Source organism: Ovis canadensis, chromosome X, assembly GCF_042477335.2.
Source record: "Ovis canadensis isolate MfBH-ARS-UI-01 breed Bighorn chromosome X, ARS-UI_OviCan_v2, whole genome shotgun sequence".
NCBI lineage: Eukaryota > Metazoa > Chordata > Mammalia > Artiodactyla > Bovidae > Ovis > Ovis canadensis.
This window is the reverse complement of record NC_091727.1, coordinates 58,265,198-58,280,495: the sequence shown is the minus strand read 5'-3', so window position 1 is coordinate 58,280,495 and position 15,298 is coordinate 58,265,198. Positions and strand designations below refer to the sequence as shown.

General features: G+C 46.0%; 2 protein-coding genes across 3 annotated transcripts in view; both read left to right on the top strand.

Annotated features, from left to right (window-relative positions):
* Nucleotides 1-15,298, top strand: part of ZNF81 (zinc finger protein 81) — a 123,702-nt gene that overhangs the window by 40,337 nt on the left and 68,067 nt on the right. The window lies entirely within an intron of this gene.
* Nucleotides 9,814-14,634, top strand: LOC138931053 (protein fem-1 homolog A-like). Its single transcript, XM_070291742.1, has one exon. The coding sequence runs from the start codon at nucleotides 10,887-10,889 to the stop codon at nucleotides 11,298-11,300; it is 414 nt and encodes a 137-aa protein (XP_070147843.1). The 5' UTR covers nucleotides 9,814-10,886; the 3' UTR covers nucleotides 11,301-14,634.

Here is a 15,298-nt window from a genome sequence, read left to right as displayed (position 1 = left end):
GGAGCTGCATTTCTTCTCTCTGGAGTGCAATGAAGTGTCCAGTAATAATTTATGAGATGTCTGTGGTTTTAGAGTAACTTTGAGTTGCCTGTATATTGAAGCTCAGGGGTATGTTCCTGTGTTGCTGGAGAATTTGTGTGGTATGTCTTGCTCTGGAACTTGTTGGCCCTTGGGTGGTGCTTGGTTTCAGTGTAGGTATGGAGGCATTTGATGAGCTCCTGTTGATTAATGTTCCCTGGATTCAGGAGTTCTCTGATGTTCTCATGATTTGGACTTAAGCCTCCTGCTTCTGGTTTTCAGTTTTATTTTTACAGTAGCCTCAAGACTTCTCCATCTATATAGCACTGATGATGAAACATCTAGGTTAGAGATGAAAAGTTTCTCCACATTGAGGGACACCCAGAGAGGTTCACTGAGTTACATGGAGAAGAGAAGAAGAAGAGAAGGGGGGAGTTAGAGGTGACTGGAATGAGATGAGGTGAGATCAAAAGAGGAGAGAGCAAGCTAGCCAGTAATCACTTCCTTATGTGTACTCCTCAGTCTGGACCACTCAGAGATGTTCACGGAGTTATACAGGGAAGAGGAGAGGGGGGAAGTAGACAGAGGTGGCCAGGAGGATAAAAGAGGGAAATGAAAAGGAGCGAGACAGATCCAGCCAGTAACCAGTTCCCTAAGTAGTTCCCTAACCAGTTCTCCACCATCTGGAACACAGAGATTCACAGAGTTGGGTAGAGAAGAGAAGGCGGGGGGAGGCGGGAGAGACAACCTGGTGTAGAAAAAGGGAAGTCCAAAGGAGGAGAGAGTGGGCAAGCCAGTAATCTCGCTCTCAGGTAAAATTGGGTACTGAAGATTGGGTTTTAAATATACAAAATTGACAACAAATACCAAAAAGCAAAGATTAAAAATGTAGAGGTTGGATTTTCAAAAATACAATATTAAAGAAAAGAAGAAGAAGAAAAAAAAGCAAAGTCACGAGAATTATTAAAAAACAGCAACAACCACAAAAATATATATATATGCGGCATTTGCTTTAAAAATAGGGTCTTTTTTTGGAAAAGTAATAGTAGGTTATAAAAATTAAAATTAAAGGAGAAATAGAGGACTTAAAAATTTTTTTAATTTTAACAAAAAGAAGAAAAAGAAAAGGAGAAAAAAACAATCAATCAACAACAAAAAAAAGAGAATGATCGTAAAAATAGTAAAGATATATCTGGGACTTTCTCTGGTGTTGTGGGCAGTGTGGGGTCACTTCCAAAGCAGTTGCCTCTGTTTAGCTTCTTGTGTTTGCTGGTCTCTTCAGTGTCTGATTTCCACCCTGACACAAGGGGGACGGTGGTGGACACTTTTTTTTTTAGGCTCACTTGTTCAGTCGTGCTGTGGGGAGGGAGGGATGCTGCAAACAAATAACACTGGCATGTGCTCGCAGTGTCTCAGCCCCGCTGGGCCTGCCCCTGCTCACAGTGCACAAACCGCTCAGGCTCTATGTTGCTCCGCCGGGAACCGTCTGAGGCTGGCCCTAGGCTGCATGCACCTCCCCGGTCTAAGCCGCTCAGGCTTGGCTCTCAGGTAGCCCTCAGAGGCGCAGATTCAGTTGGGCCTGTGTTTTGTGCCCTTTCCAGGACCGAGTAGCTCAGGTGTTTGGCGAGCGCAGTTACTGTGACTTATCGCCTCTCCTGTCCCTGCTGCTCAGTTTTCTGGGTGTACTGCTGGTGCCCCTTGTGAGGTGGATGGTGACTGTCCAGGACCCCAAGAAGTCTTAGCAAAGAAGCGTGGTTGCAGTTTGGTAGGTAAAGTCTCTGGGGCTTCGATTGCCCCCTTCCAGCCCTTACGGCTCTGGCTGCCTGCCACCAGAGGGGGATGGTCTGCAGCCGGCTATTTCTGTTCCATCCTTTATTCTGTGCGCGGTCCTGGCGGTGTTTTATGTTAGAGCTTTTCGCGTGGTAGCTATCCCACAGTCTGGTATGCTAGCCCACGTTAGTTCGCTCTGGTTACACTTGGGGCATTCCGGCCCAATTCTTAAAAAGCACTGCAGCCCGCGCCTCCCTGCCCAGCCCTCACTTGCTAGTGGCGGATGCAGGCATCTGCGCTGCTTCTCCACTGAGGCAGTTACCGTTGGGCTCGTAATCTGTTGGTTTTAATATTTATTTATTTTTCTTCCCTGTTATGTTGCCCTCTGTGCTTCCAAGGCTCGCCACAGACTCGGCAGTGAGAGTTTCCTGGTGTTTGGAAACTTCTCTCTTTTTAAGACTCCCTTCCCGGGCCAGGACTCCCTTCCTGGGACAGAGCTCCCTCCCTACCTCCTTTGTCTCTTTTTTCGTCTTTTATATTTTTCCTACCTGTTTTTGAGGACAATGATCTGCTTTTCTGGGTGCCTGATGTCCTCTGCCAGCATTCAGTTGTTTTGTAGAATTTACTCAGCGTTGAAATGCTCTTTTGATGAATTTGTGAGGGAGAAAGTGGTCTCCCCGTCCTATTCCTCCGCCATCTTAGGACCGCCCCACTCCTCTTTCACTTTCATCAAGAGGCTTTTTAGTTCTTCTTCTCTTTCTGCCATAAGGGTGGTATCATCTGCATATCTGAGGTTATTGATATTTCTCCCAGCAATCTTGATTCCAGCTTTTGCTTCTTCCAGCCCAGCGTTTCTCATGATGTACTTTGCACACAAGTTAAATAAGCAGAGTAAACCTGGCTGTTAGTGCAGATTAAATTCCAGGCAAAACATAATTCTCCAAGATTTCTTGAGCAGTCACCCCAGCATATGGAGCCTCAAGATGGACTCTTTTCATCTTGGATGCATGGCACATCAGTAAACATTATTATCAAGTGTGCAGTTTCTTTTGTCTGCACCACACAGCTTGCAGGATCTTAGTTACCCAACCATGGATTGAACCTGGCCCCACCTCGTGGTGTAAGCACAGAGTCCCAGCCACTGGACCCTCAGGGAATTCTTTTAAGTATACAGTTTGATCAGGAGTATCAGAAAAATTCATTTGCTGCCTAGTGTCTTCTGCTACTACTATTGTATGCTTGTTTGATCTTTTTTTAATTTTGTTTGTCTTGTGGATTTTTGTTTGTTTGCCACGCTACTCAGTATGTGGGATCTTAGTTCCCTGACCAGGGATCAAACCCGTGCCCCTTGCAGTGGAAGCTTGGAGTCCTAACCACTGGACTACCAGAGAATTTCCACCATTGTACACTTGTGGTCATCTCTTTGGTTAGGAGCTGGTAATAGAGTAGCAGGGTTTAGGAGATTGCATCTTTTGAACATAGCTGTGGTTGTCAGTGGGGTGGGGGTGGAGAGGGAAGAAGGGTTGGAAGTTTGGGGTTAGCAGATGTGAATTATTATATATAGGATAGATAAACAACAAGATCCTCTTGTTTAAGACAGCAAAGTATATTTAATATTTTGTGATATACCATAATAGAAGAATATGAAAAAGGATATGTATGTGTATAACTGAATCACTTTGCTGTACAGCAGATATTAACACAACACTGTAAATCAATTATACTTCAATAAATTTTTTAAAGGAATATAAAAAAAGATGGTATCTTCCAAGTACAAGATTCAGATTGGATAGTAATGCTTATTCACAGTTAGTCAAATGGCATAGTGATAAGTGCTGAATCTTAGGCACTTATAGGATAGCTGTCACAGCCTGTGAGAGGTACAAGTAAGTGACCCAGGGAAAGGGTGTGTGTCTTTTCACTAAGTGTGGTGGCTGTTGCTACCAGTTGGAGGCATCCATGCATTCACAGTGTCACAGTCTCCAGAAGAACTGAGAAAGGTGCCTTTGGTCTATAGTCTAATCCTACCTTTTTGAGTTAAAATTCCACTAGCAGTGCCTTTATTTTCATGACAAAACAAGTGGGAAGGTTTTTCAAAATTTGGAATCCTCAAAGCTGGGGGAGAGACTGTAGTCAGTTTCAGCTGTTCAGAAACCTCTTCAAATTCTAGGAGCCAAATCAGAGCCTTAGGTTAGTACTCCACCAGAAGTTTTGCCCTCTCTGCAGAAGCTGGGATCCACTGTCTGCAATGCCCTACCTGTGCCCCAAATTGTCTTAAGTCATTTTATTGTAGTAGGCTCCTTGATCTGCTAAATTACAGCCTTACCTGACAACAGATACAAGTATTTTCCTTCAGTTTGGCAGTATTTGAATTTGTCTAGGGAGGCATTGTGCCCCACTGCAGTAAGTAAGGAATTGTAACAAAGCCAAAATGCCAGCTTTGTGTTACTGTTCAGTTTTGAAGGCTACCATAAAATCGTCTACATAATGAATAATTATAGATATCCCTCCATGGGCCAGATTCCCCTTAGCTTTCCTCTGAGTGGCTAGAGAAAACAATAGAGAGTCTTGGAACCCACAAGTAATTCTTTGCCATAAATACTGGAATCAGGGCTTCCCAGGTGGTATTAATGGTCAAGAACTTGCCTGGCAATGCAGGAGACATAAGAGACAGGTTCAATCCCTGGGTTGGGAAGATCCCTGGAGGAGGGAATGGTAACCCACTCCAGTATTCTTGCCTGGAGAATCCCATGGACAGAGGAGCCTGCAGGGCTACAGCCCACAGGACTATCTGCAAAGAGTTGGACATGACTAAAGTGACTTAGCACATACTACTAAGTAAAAGCAAATAAGAATTTAGATTCATTAGCTACAGAAACATAAAAAAGAGCAAAACACTGAGAAAAACTTTACAAACTATGGTCCCAAAGTCAGAATAGCTGGTAGGGCTAGAAACTGAAGCAGTTAATGGAACAACAGGTTTATTTACTTCTCTAAACTCTGTATGAATCTACATGGTGGTTGTCCATCTTCATCAAATTTACCTTCCTTCTTTACTGGAAGTATGGGTGAATAAGAAGGTGAATTTCCTTTTTAAAATTATTCCTGGCTTTTCTAATTCTTTTATAACTGATTTTATTCCCTTGAATTGGGCTTTCAACAAAGGATATTGTTTTACACATGGCCATAGCTTATCCTTATGGTAAGCTTCTGTATCTTGAATTAAACCAGTATCATCGTTCTCTAGGGCCCAAAGTCATATATTGATTTGTTTCCATTTGGGATAATTTTCTAGCACAACTCTCTTTCCCATGCCCCTTTCCTCTCTGAAGGCACATAAATAACCAAACCAGGTGGGATAGCCATAAGCATTCCATCTAGTTTACAGACTATGGTAGCTTTTATCCTGCACAGAAAATTTGCAAGCAGATCTCTTGCTAGTTGTTTTACAGGAGGTGAGAAAGCATACTTGTCATCAGAGGACCTGTCTTTGTGGTAAACTGGAAGAAAAGGAGCAAGTAGAAGGCTGATCTGAAATGCCAAACTTCAGTGGTGAGTATTGACTCACCACTAGATGGAAAGCAACAAATTTCTCAGGAAACTGCAGAATAAACAGCACCAATAGTTTTTGTATAGTCGCTAAGTTGTATCCAACTCTTTGTGACTCCATGGACTGCAGCACACCAGGCTCCCCTGTCCTTCAGTATCTCCCAGAGTTTCCTCAAATTCATGTCCCTTGAGTCAGTGATGCTGTCTAACCATCTCATGTTCTGCTGCCCCCTTTTCCATTTGTCTTCAGTCTTTCTCAGCATCAGGATCTTTCCTAATGAGTCAGTTCTTTGCATCAGGTGGCCAAAATATTGGAGCTTTAGCTTCAGCATCAGTCCTTCCAATGACATTTCAGAGTTGATTTCCTTTAGGATTGACTGGTTTGATCTCCTTGCTGTCCAAGGCCCTCTCAAGAGTCTTTTCCAGCACTGATATTTTTCAGAAAAGGCAAGCATAGATTAGCCTGAAGGCAAGGTATTGAAACTTGTGGTTCACCAGTTTCTACCTCCAAGATTCCTTCAATAAGTTAATTTTGAGCCTTTTGGCTGTTATTCCCTAGCTGAGGGTTTTGTCCTGGCCTTTCCTGATTCCTTATTTCTGCAAGTCTGCATTCTCAGGAGTCTCTTGCTACAGTCCCTCTTAAGTGTCTTGGCCTCATATAATAATGGCATACAGTTTTTCCACCTACCTTGGCTGCCTTCACATGTTGTCCAGAGTAGGGGTTCTTCCCTTGATAAACAGTTGTAACCAAGTGCCAAACGTGCCTACCCTGGTAACTCAGATGAAAAATAATCTAGCTGGAGTGCAGGAGACCTGGGTCTCATCCCTGGGTCAGGAAGATCCCCTGGAGTAGGGAAGATCCCGTGGAATAGGAAATGGCAATCCACTCCAGTATTCTTGCCTGGAGAATTACATGGACAGAGGAGCCTGCTGGCCTATATAGTCCATGGGATCACAAAGAGATGTTTAACTGCTTCTTTTCTTCCTCCACTTTCTCTAGATTATCCCAAAATTGAGCAGCTGCTGCTAAGTTTTATATAATAGACTGTCCTATGTTGACACAAAAGTAGATCAGAACACTGCCCTGGATCCATGCTGATAAATCTTGAGAAAGTATCAACAAACCGCCAATGAAAATCAACAGGGAACTCACTAGTCTTCTGAGTATACTGCTGTGATTTCTCCCAGCTCACTTTTAGCAGAAAGGCTTCAAGTATGGCCATTTGCAGGCCCTCTCAGTGGGCCCTTCAAGCCATTAGTTCTTCCATGGTTGTTAGTCAGTGTCTTTTGGCCACAATTCCCTCTGATGTGGTATGTCACCTTCCAGTCCTGACGTGCCTGCTGCTTAATCAAATAACCAAATCCTGTTGCAGAGTTCTGTGTAGCAACCAGGGCACATCCCCATGTGTGGGGCTGTAAACTGAAAACACACTGCCAAGTACTTGTGCAAATTTCTGTGGGTCTTCCCTGGGCACAGGAAAAGAAGGCCTCAATGAAAAATGTTGGAGAGTTGAATGGCATGTAGATTCATACTGCTTGCAAGTCTGGGTAGCTACTTAGTGGCATCAGCTTTATTGGCAAAGTGGTTAGGGAGAGCCAGCTGTCTTGTCATTGAGTCAGGAAAATGTAGAATTAGATGACTGTTGGATTTCCTTTCCCATACTGTATATTTCAGCCTAGCACCTTTGTTGTTTGTCAGGTAAGTGACTGCTGCAAGTGCTCTCCATCCTGTAGCCACCATGGGAGGAGGGGTGCGGGACACATTCTTTTATCCAAGTTCCCAGTTATTCCTTAATAATATTGCTTTGTCATCTCTGCTTTCCTAGCTATACAGTTCGTGGATAAGAAAATAATCTTGAAGGTCAAAATCTAGGCTAAGCATGAAATCCAATCAGAGCTAGGGCATGAGACACACATACACACCTCACATGGGGCAGATAATTCATTACTGTCTCCTTGTCCCGCTTTGCAGGGAAAACTACTGATTAACTGCCCATCTCGAAGATCATATCTTCACCCTTACTAGGGGTCAGATTGAGGCGTGAAGATGAAGAGCTGCCATGGAAAGGGAGCAAAAGGAGGGGAGACAGCAGAGAAAGGAGGAGGAGGGTTTGGTGAAAGAGAAAGTGACTTTAATTCTCCCATTTCCTCCATCTTCCCAAATAATTTTTAACCTTCTTAGGATGATATTCATCCTGTAAACATGAGTAATTCCTTTGCTGGAGATGAAGTGCAATTGTTAGTTGCTCAGTCATGTCCAACTCTTTGCAATGCCAAGGACAGTAGCCTGCCAATCTCCTCCATCCATGGGATTCTCCAGGCAAGAATACTGGATTGGGTTGCCATTCCCTTCTCCAAGGGATCTTCCTGACCCAGGGATCGAACCCAGGTCTCCTGCATTGTAAGCAGATTCTTTACCATCTGAGCCACCAGGGAAGCCTGAGGATGAGGTCCTAATAAAAACCACTGTATATGTTAATTCATCCAAGTTAAAGAAAGCTTTCTCAGGCCAATATAAGCCTGCATTTTCCTTTCAAATGGATTTCCTTCCACATGTCGTATTGAGCTGTATTGGCCATTCAAGAGAGAAGATCTGCAGGCAACATTTGGGCTTCCCATCTTTCCCACCATTAAAGCTGATGGTGATCCTGATGGATTTTTAGGTCCTGTATTACGCATGTTTACTCAAAAAGAAAATCTAGAATTTGGAGAGTGAGATCCATCCAGGTAGTATTTGAAAAGAGCAAAGCACTAAGAGGGGGGCATTTGATAATTCACCTTCACTGGTCTGCTCAGTTTAGGAACTTTCAGGCCATCCCATCAGCAGCAGCATACTGTTGCGGAAGATTAAAAATACAATCTCCTGACAACCCAGGAAATCTTCTCCACAAATGTAGAAGTAGAATGATTTGATTACTGAGTATTAAACCAGACAGTGATTGGCATCATGGGCAACCTGCTAATCAGGCTGCAAAGGTAGCAAGAAATCAACCATTTGTTTAACTGAGCAGATACAGTCCAGTACCTGCATGTTCTTAAGATGAACGACAACTAGTGGTCCTACAAGAGGACCTGAGAGCACCGTTTTCTCTACATTCTTTCATAGTTCATCCTAAGCTCAGCTGGTAATGGGAGTGGCATCTGTGCCAGTTAATTGCCTTTGTTTTCCTGCTAAGTCACTTCAGTGTTGTCTGACTCTTGGAGAGTCTGTAGACCTTACCCTGTCAGTCTCCTCTGTCCATGGGATTCTCCAGACAAGAATACTGGAGTGGGTTGCCATGCCCTCTTCCAGAGGATCTTCCTGACCCAGGGATCGAACCTGTGTCTCTTATAGCTCCTGTATTGGGAGATGGGTTCTTTTTACCACTAGCACCACCTGGGAAGCCAGGTTAATTGCCTTTATCCAAAGGCAAATCAGAATTCTCCTTTCTCTTATTACAAGCAGGTAGTTCCAGTTTAGAGCCAGGCCCCAAGGCTAAGCTCCCAGGATGACAGTGAGACAGAGCACTGTCTTCTTGGTGTTTATATTTCAAGGAGATGGCTCCCAGGCCCATAAGAAAAATATTCCTGGGTTGTAATGCTGACAGAAGGCTTATTTTCCCTTTTAAAATTTACACACATATCCAAGGGACAGAGGAATGATTACAAATGCCAGTTTTCTCAAGGAAATGTTCTAAGAAAAGTGAAGGAGGGAAAGCTCTCTTATCTTATATCAACAGGGAAGGTTCCTTTTTTTAAAACCCTATAGGCTATGAGTTCCCTAAGCCCAAGTTCCCACAGGGGTGACTCAGATCATTCTTGACAAATGCCTGCATGTGCATTGAGTTGCCTTACAGGAAAGACCCCTCAGCCTGGGCACCTGGCTGCCTAAGAGCAGCCTGGAAACCAGCCTCAGAATCATTTGCTGTAAGCACAAACCTGAGAAATGCCAGGGAAAGAGCACTTGGGGCCTTGCTTTCCTGTCACACTCAGCAAGATGTGTAGGGGCATAAGAGACCCATAGAGGAGTGTCTTCAAGTCCAGTGGGACAGAAAAGAAGGCCTAGGCAGTGACACAGCACTCCCAGTGCCATCAGTCTGTGCTGTGCGTTCATTTACAGCCACAAAGTCTCGAATGACCAGGGCCACTGGAGTGACATACATTCCATTGGCGGAAATCCACAGTGAGCCTGCACCCCCTGCTAGTTTTTTCCACTGGCCATACTGGGCCATTATACTGATGCTTTACTGTCATAATCTACCTGCCACATTTTAGTCTTAGTCAAGGCTGTGACTTCTCTTTGTCCTCCAGGGAGTCTCTGCTGTTCCTCTTCCAACACCTGTGAGAGGATAGGGAGATGAGTTGGGGAGTGAATTGCACACTCTGCTGTCATCTCTCTGCACATGGCAGTCCCTGAACCAAAGAATTCCCTTTGGCTTTTATCCAGCTTTCCTAGAACAAGCATGCAAAGCACTGTCCCAGTGACATATTCAGTCGTGGATGCCACAATGACAGTTCCACTGACCCATGAACAATGTGAGGGTTAGGGGCATCAACCCCCTTCTGAGTGGAAAATCCAAGTATAACTTTAGACTCTTCCAAAACTTAACTACTATTGACCGGAAGCCTTACGGTTAACACAAACAGTTGATTAACAACTATTTTGTATGTTATATGCATTAACTGGGTGGTAGCAGTAAAGAAGCCGCCTGCCAGTGTAGTAGATGGGCCATGTAGGTGGGTTCGATACTTGGATGGGGAAGATCCCCTGGAGAAGGAAATAGCAACCCACTCCAGTATTCTTGCCTGGAAAATTCCATGGACAGAGGAGCCTAGAAGGGTACACTCCCTGGAACCACAAAGTCAGACACGACTGAGCACGCATTCACACCCATGCATTATATCCTGTATTCTTAAAGTAAGCTGGAGAAAAAAAATGTTATTAAGAAAATTGATAAGGAAATGCACCTAAGATGGAAGCGGGAGAGATGGTGAAGGCTGCAGCCTGCCCCTCTGGGCTCAGTCCTCAGTCCCCTGTCCCTACAACCTTCCCTGTGGCAGCCCATGTCCTGGCGGAGGCCCAGATGGTGGACCTCCACACCGCCATATACAACACAGTCCATGGTAGATGCTTCAGAGGCTGCTTAGTGGCTGGACAGGGAGGAGCTGGACAAGCTGACGGGCGAGTTGGCCAATGGGGAAAGGGGTCGGGTGTTAAGGTGGGGACGCCGCTTGTTATCACCTCCCATTACAACCACCTAGATGTGGTTGCAGAGAAGGCAATGGCAACCCACTCCAGTACTCTTGCCTGGAAAATCCCATGGACAGAGAAGCCTGGTAGGCTGCAGTCCATGAGGCTGCACACAGTCGGACATGACTGAAGCGACTTAGCAGCAGCATATGTGGTTGAGTAAGGTGGACCGTGCAGTGCCAGCTTGGAGGCGGGCAGCTTGGTACACTTCAATGACAAGACCATCAAGGGTGTGCAGCCGCCCTGGGCCACCTAGGCCACTGATCTCTTGGACCTGGTGCAGAGCCTGCTGTGCTGTGGGGCCTTGGTGAGCTACACCATGCGCACATGCACGAAGCACCTGCACGCTGACTGCTTCAGGGGGCATGTGGAGGTAGTGTGCTACTTGGCAGACGAACACCAGGTGGACCTGGAGGTGACCAACCAGCACGGGCACACGTGCCTCATGATCTCCTGTTACACAGGCCACCACCAGATCACCCACTACCTATTACTGCAGGGAGCCCAGGTGCACCTGTGCAGCATCAAGAACAATGTGGCCCCGTGTGACTGCACCGAGGCCGGCAGCCCAGGTGTCCTGCAGCTGCTGTTCGGGTGCCAGGCTTACAGGGAATGGGATGGCTGTGGCATGACACCACCTCTGGCTGCCCACGTGATGGACCACACCAGCATCGTGGAGGACCTCAGCCAGGAGCAGCCTGCTGGGGAGGAGATGTGGCCAGGGATGGCCTGAGAAGGCCCCTCCACCAGCCAGGCATGTGTGTAGCCCCAGGGTGCCTGCTGCTGCAGCTCTTCCCAGGAGGAACACCTGAGCACCAGCTGGGAAGCTGCTTGACAGCCGTGGAGTTGCTGGGAGCCACCTACATGGCTAGGAAACGGGATCTGCTCAGGGTCCTGAAACTCTTGGTAGGGGCCATGGAGCTGCATCACCAGGGGACATGTATATGCCTAAACCCAAGTCCTCACCTCTGACTATTCCAGGGAGGTGAACACCACCGAGGAATTGAAGGCACTCATCACGCAGGGGGATTTGAAGCATATGCAGGCACTGTTGACCTGAGAGCGGTCCTGGTCCCTCCCACCTGGACACTGCCCACTGTATGCACTACCAGGATGTGGTGTAGGCAAACTCAGACAGCATCTAGTGCTGCATCCACTAGTGGAAGTACACCTTGGACATGCAGGAGAACAACGTGGAGCCTCAGACTGCCAGAAGTTTCCTATCCTTTGATGAACTCTTCTCCTAATTGCTCAAGAACCGCTTGGCCAAGGGGCAGCCTAAGTACGCCAGTTGGTTTTGCAGATCTAATGTGGGTGCTGTGCAAAGGTCTGGGAAGTTGAGCGGGCCCAAGGAGCCCAGGGACTCAGCCCAGTTCACCACAGCCCTGGCCATCATCCTCCACCTGCTCTACCTGCTGGAGAAAGTGGAGTGCAGGCTGGATCAGGAGGACATGAAGTACCAGAGCTACTGCTCAAGTGTACCTGTCACAGCAAGAATGTCTTCACTCCTGCACATGGCGGTGGACACCAACCACAAATGTGGTTCACTTCTAAGTGGGCAGATTCCCCTCTATCCAGGTGGTCAAGGTGCCCTTGACTGCAGGGCCGACCTAGACAGCCGCGATTTTGACAACACCCCCAGTGCACATTGCAAAGCAGAACAACTGCCTGGGGATCATGAATGCCCTGATAGAGGTGGGGACCCACATGGACACCACCAACACCTTTAAGAAGACAGCCTACGAGCTGCTACATGAGAAGCTGCTGGCCAAGAGCACCATTCAGCCCTTCAACTTTGTGACTCTATAGTGCATTTCAGCGTGCACTCTGGATAAGAACAAGATCCCTTGCAAGGGCTTCATTCCCTAAGAGCTAGAGGCTTTCATCTAGCTGTACTGAAAGGGGTTGGAGAGGAGAACCCAGGAGGGGCAGGACCCACACCTGTCCCCACTCCATCTCTGGAGACCACTTCTGGTGGCTGGAAACCAGGGAAGAGCTCACGGGTCTCCATGGCCTCCTCCCCTTATCAGGGAGAGGGGACAAGAATCAATGAGCTTTTGGTGGTAGAAGCTTCCAGACCACATGCTCAGAGAACTGACTCTTTCTAGGGGTTAGCACACTCATGCTCCATAAGGAAAAGACGCTCAACCTCCCACACGTCCCATCTGCCTGAATTTCAGAGAATCTTGCCTCTGCCCTGGGGCAGAGGGATTGAAGCCATTGCCTTCCTCCCCTACTAGAAATATAAGAAGCTGAGAGTTGGGTTTGACCTCTACCTTTTATGTATCAAACCAGATAGACCCAGCCACCCAGGGCAGTGTTAGAACTGGAGGCCCTGAGGGGCAAAGTGGGAGAATCAACACTTCTGGCACATTTGCACCTGCTCCTTCTGCCCTGCTGCAGGTTGGACTCTGCCCCTGAGCCACCAGCCCCTTGGGTAGCTTTTGTGGCTTGGTGTTTGTTTATTTACCTGGGGGAGGGGAGTTGGTGCTTACCAGGTGGCTCAGTGGTAAAGAACCCACCTGCAATGCAAGAGACACAGGAGATGTGGGTTTGATCCCTGTGTCGGGAAGATCCCCTGGAGAAGGGAATGGCCACTCACTCCAATATTCTTGCCTGGAGAAGCAATCCCATGGACAGGGAAACCTGGTGGGCTACAGTCCAAGGGGTCGCAAAGAGTCCAAGAGAACTGAGCACCAGCATCGGCAGCTTACATGTGTGGTGCAGGAGGTTTTACTGCTCTACACTTTTTAAAATTAATTTATTTATTTTAATTGGGGACTAATTACTTTACAATATTGTGATGGTTTTGCCACACATTGACTTGAATTAGCCACAGGTATTCATGTGTTCCCCCATTCCAAACCCTCCTCCCCACCTCCCTCTCCCACTTTTTAAAATAGATTTTGGTGTCAGGCTCCCTAAGTTCATTTCATGCAGCAAGGTTTTATCTTGCCTGAGATGACCTCGGCCAGCAAGGGTGAGCTATATTTTGTGAGGAGTTCAGGAGGTAACAGTCCCCTCAAACAAGGGTGGCCATACATTTCTGAAACACTTGACTCATTTGCCTTTTACTTGGGCCACCCTACTTCCCATTCTCACTAGAAAGAGAAGTCATTTTCCAAATGAGGAGCAAGCCAAATACGGAAAGGGTGGGCTTGCCATCTGCTTCCCACCCAACAAGAGTTATTAATAGGTTGGTTGGTTTGGGGGTTGATTTGCACTGTTTCTGAGTTCAAACTGCAGGTCACCTCTGCCTCACAAATCATGCAGAAGGACACAGGTGTGTGGAGAACAACCCAAGTGTCTGTAGCCATTTTTTAGATGCTTGGAAACCATGATCCACGTGACCCTGGGACAATTCCAGGTATTGACACACTAACCCACTGAGCTAGATAAGATGGTGGATGTGCGAAATAGGTTGTCAAATAAAATAGTACAAAATCTTGATCTCCCATCACTGGGGGTGGGGAGGGCGATCAAGTGCTCTTGCTGGAGAAGCCACCCCTGCAAGATTGTCTTGTGTGGAGGTGGGGTGGGGAAGGTATCCTCCATGTGCCATGGCTGCCAGCAGGAGAGTGTTTTGGGCATCTTAGGAAAGCAGTCAAGAGTAGAAGGGGACTGGAGCTGCCACCCCCACAGCTCAGGAAAGAGGCCATTCCCACCCTGTGCCTCTCCTCCAGCCCTGTCTTGGGGGAAGTTACACAGAAGCCTGCAGAAGCCATGGTAGGTCCTTGGATATTCTGTCCCTCTAAAGGAACTAGGTCTTGTTTGGATTTGCAGTGTTAGTTAGGATGGTCTTTATTTTCCAGACTAGGTTCTTACCTTCTGTCAAGGCAGGAAATGCCATCACTGTCCCCTCTCATAGCCTGGAATAAAGAAACGAGGCAGTATCCAAAAAAAATCCATAATGAAGAGAAAAAACATTCATAGTACTGTCCTGTATTTATTGATACTGTAAGTTTATGTCACCTGTTTACAAGAGGAGTTACTTGTCAGTAGCTACATCAGTATTGTTTTATGTGATACACTATAGATGTTTTACATTTTATTAACACTAGATATGACAAAAAGATAACATGAAAAAGAAATTCATATTTATTTACAGTTATGATTCATGCCCTGATAATGAAGAAACAGCAATATGATTGCTTTATGGTAGCTCAGCCTATATGCTAATGAGTGAATTGTTATAAAATTTTTGTGGCATACAGTATTATAGTCATATTCATAATCAGTATCAGAAGCATTTTTACTTTAAAAAACAGGTCTGATGACTGGCTTATATGTAGTTTTCCCATTTACAAGACAGAGTGAAGTATCCCGTATAATAATGTAATTCTTTCAGAGCAAAGTTGTAAAACAGTGAGAAAACTAATACACTAATAATTTTATATTGAATATCACTCATCTTCTGCCTATGTAAGGATAGGCTGTCCACTGCAATACATCTTGCACACAATATTCTGTACAATGCATACCTAGAAGATGAGAATGGCTAAAAAACATCCCATACAGTTCTTGTCATACAGTTGTTAGATTTTCACAGGAAGACATGCAAAACACATACACAACAGATATGTTTGATAACAATAAGGCATGATGATTCTTTAATGAAGTGGATGTGGATCATCATGAAGCTTTTCATGCTCGTCTTTGTGTTGAGTAGATTGGGGAGGAAGAGGAAAAGGAGGAGTTCGTCTTGCTGTCTCTGGGGCAGCAAAGGTGAAG

What these genes read in the sequence shown, in the direction of transcription:
- LOC138931053 (XM_070291742.1), top strand. Translation starts at nt 10,887, where the DNA reads ATGCGCACATGCACGAAGCACCTGCACGCTGACTGCTTCAGGGGGCAT.